The sequence below is a fragment of the Sitodiplosis mosellana genome, unplaced genomic scaffold (genome assembly GCF_009176505.1).
Source record: "Sitodiplosis mosellana isolate CC-2019 unplaced genomic scaffold, AAFC_SMos_1.0 Smas_scaffold_4766, whole genome shotgun sequence".
Lineage (NCBI taxonomy): Eukaryota > Metazoa > Arthropoda > Insecta > Diptera > Cecidomyiidae > Sitodiplosis > Sitodiplosis mosellana.
Genome location: NW_022600008.1, coordinates 1 through 2,263, shown reverse-complemented (window position 1 = coordinate 2,263; position 2,263 = coordinate 1). Strand labels below are relative to the sequence as shown.

Here is a 2,263-nt window from a genome sequence, read left to right as displayed (position 1 = left end):
GACCTCAATTCATGAATTCCATAACTGAAAAATACCTTAATTCATCAATTATTGATTGTATGGCACGTGTCAGCCATTATTAGATGAATGGTATAAAAGAGGCAGCACCGCACGGGGAATACCAAACGTATTCTAAGGATCTTCTAAAGAAGTACAAGACGGTTCTCTACTATCTACTTGTGCAACAGGTTGAAACTATGTTTGGTTCGCAAATTAGAATGAATCTACTACACGGTTTGTTTTCGGTGCTATTTATCGTTGAATTTTCGGTAAGTTCTTTCTATTCCTTTATCATTTTCACTCTTATCCAATAAAATACGATATTTCTGTAGAAATGAAAATTAACACGAAATTTCTTTTTCTAGGAACTTCAAGGAAAACGTAAGACATTTATGGTTTTCGAAATAGCTTTTTATGATTCCAAAAGATTTTTTCAGACTTTTATAATATTCAATTCGAAATTTCAACTTCTTTTCCAATGAACAGATGGCTTTTTCTCGCAAGCTCTTCTTAAGGGCGAAACGATTGAAAACATGTCACAGGCAAAGTTTGTAGCTGGAATCTATGCCCCCGCAGGTAAGTCTGCTTTAGAATCATTTTCTTTTTTTCTTCGTGTGAATTTTTGTCCGAAAAATTCAAATATTCTATCAATTTTGCTAGGGGCTGACCACGCTTCAGAAAATTGAAAATAATGCTAGATTTTATAATTTTTTTCAAACAATTTATTATTTACAACTGTGGCATTTTTCGAACTTTCTCCAGAAACGATTCACTGTAAATGATAACTTTCAATTGTGCGTTGTCGGTTTACTGTCAGAAAATTCATCACATTGTGGTGGTCAAAAGTATCGTTCATAGTGGATTATAGATTTAGTCAAATATTTGAGTCAACATACAATGGTATTAAAACTGAATGACAGAAACGAATTTTGTAGATGAAGAATTCGCGGTTTCCCCTAGCAATTTTGTGTGTGTGTTCATTTTTTCTTCAAATATTATTGCTTTTACTGAGAATGAAACGATTTTATTACAAAATATTTGCATGAATACAAAGACCATCCAAATGATGCCAATAGAAAAATTACGCGTATTTGTACCGCATTTATTCTGTCGAAAACGGAAATTATCACGAATGCCCATTGTGTGTATGAGGCCCCATATGTTTATGTGGTAGCTGATACGAAAGTTGTATCAGATGTAAACCAGAAAATTAAAATCAAAGTCGAAAAAGAGAACATTGCATGGCACCCTCATTATAGTCATTTGATTTTTGGGGCATTTGATATTGCCAAAATTACACTGAAAACGCCGTTAGAATTCAGCGATACCGTTGGTAGTATCGAACTCGTGAATAAGGATTACAAATTGAATAACCAATCAGAAGTGGTCACTGCCTATGGATATGGCGTGTTGAAGAACACCGGACCATCGATATTGAGGCGTTGCGATGCGAACTATATGTCTGATGTCGAACGAGCCAACACAGTTAAGTCAAGTCAGACTTTGTGCTTTACAACTGGTGAAGCTACGAATGATGGCAAAATTATTACACACGGCGATTCGGGTGGACCAGTCATTTCAAAATCAAATGGCAAAATAGTGGGCATAACAATGGGTATAAATAGAACAACAGGTGGCCGCGGATCGTTCCTTCCAATTACTCTATTCCTTGATTTTATTCATGACCCAAAGGTATCTAATCACAATGCCCCAATTTTTATTCTCAACAACACTGACAAAATCATTTTTTGCATTAATTTCAGAGCGTGAAACCAATTCCACCTCCGCTTACACCTAACGAAGCTAAATTTATAGTCGATATATTGGCACCGGCAAGTAAGTGTGCATTCGAAATTCGAACTAAATCAAACCGTTTCTAACGTCACTTTTTTTAATTTTAAATAGAGGAGAGGCAGAAGTGGAGATTTTTCATGATTCATAAACATAAATATTCATTCGGAGATGTTTTTCTATTACAGAATTTCTTACTGCTTACAAAAAAGATTTTGCCGATGCTAACGAAAATGCTCAACTAGAATTTAATGCAATCATTTTGTCGAAAACGGAGATTTTGACCTGTGCGCATAGTGTGCTCGGCGCCCCATATGTCTACGTAACTGTTAATAAACTATCAAGAAATACGACAGAAATTAAAGTCACTGAAGACCAGATAGAAATTCATGAGAAATACGCATTGTCGGGATTCGCATTTGACGTTGCCAAGATTACACTTGAAGAACCGTTGGAGTTCAACGATAACGTC

At 35.5% G+C, this 2,263-nt stretch overlaps 1 protein-coding gene and 1 long non-coding RNA gene across 2 annotated transcripts; both read left to right on the top strand.

Annotated features, from left to right (window-relative positions):
- Nucleotides 1-208: 208 nt before the first annotated feature.
- On the top strand, nt 209-575 carry LOC129572336 (uncharacterized). Its single transcript, XR_008688435.1, has 3 exons — nt 209-269; nt 366-381; nt 487-575. It is a non-coding gene; the product is annotated as an uncharacterized LOC129572336 (long non-coding RNA).
- Nucleotides 576-1,052: 477 nt separating this feature from the next.
- LOC129572337 (uncharacterized) lies at nt 1,053-2,241 on the top strand (the record flags this gene model as incomplete). The annotated part of the gene is made up of 3 exons (XM_055452281.1): nt 1,053-1,692; nt 1,764-1,836; nt 1,980-2,241. Coding segments are annotated over exons 1-3 (569 nt in total), but the record flags the coding sequence as incomplete, so codon positions are not given.
- Between the last annotated feature and the right edge of the window lie 22 nt (nt 2,242-2,263).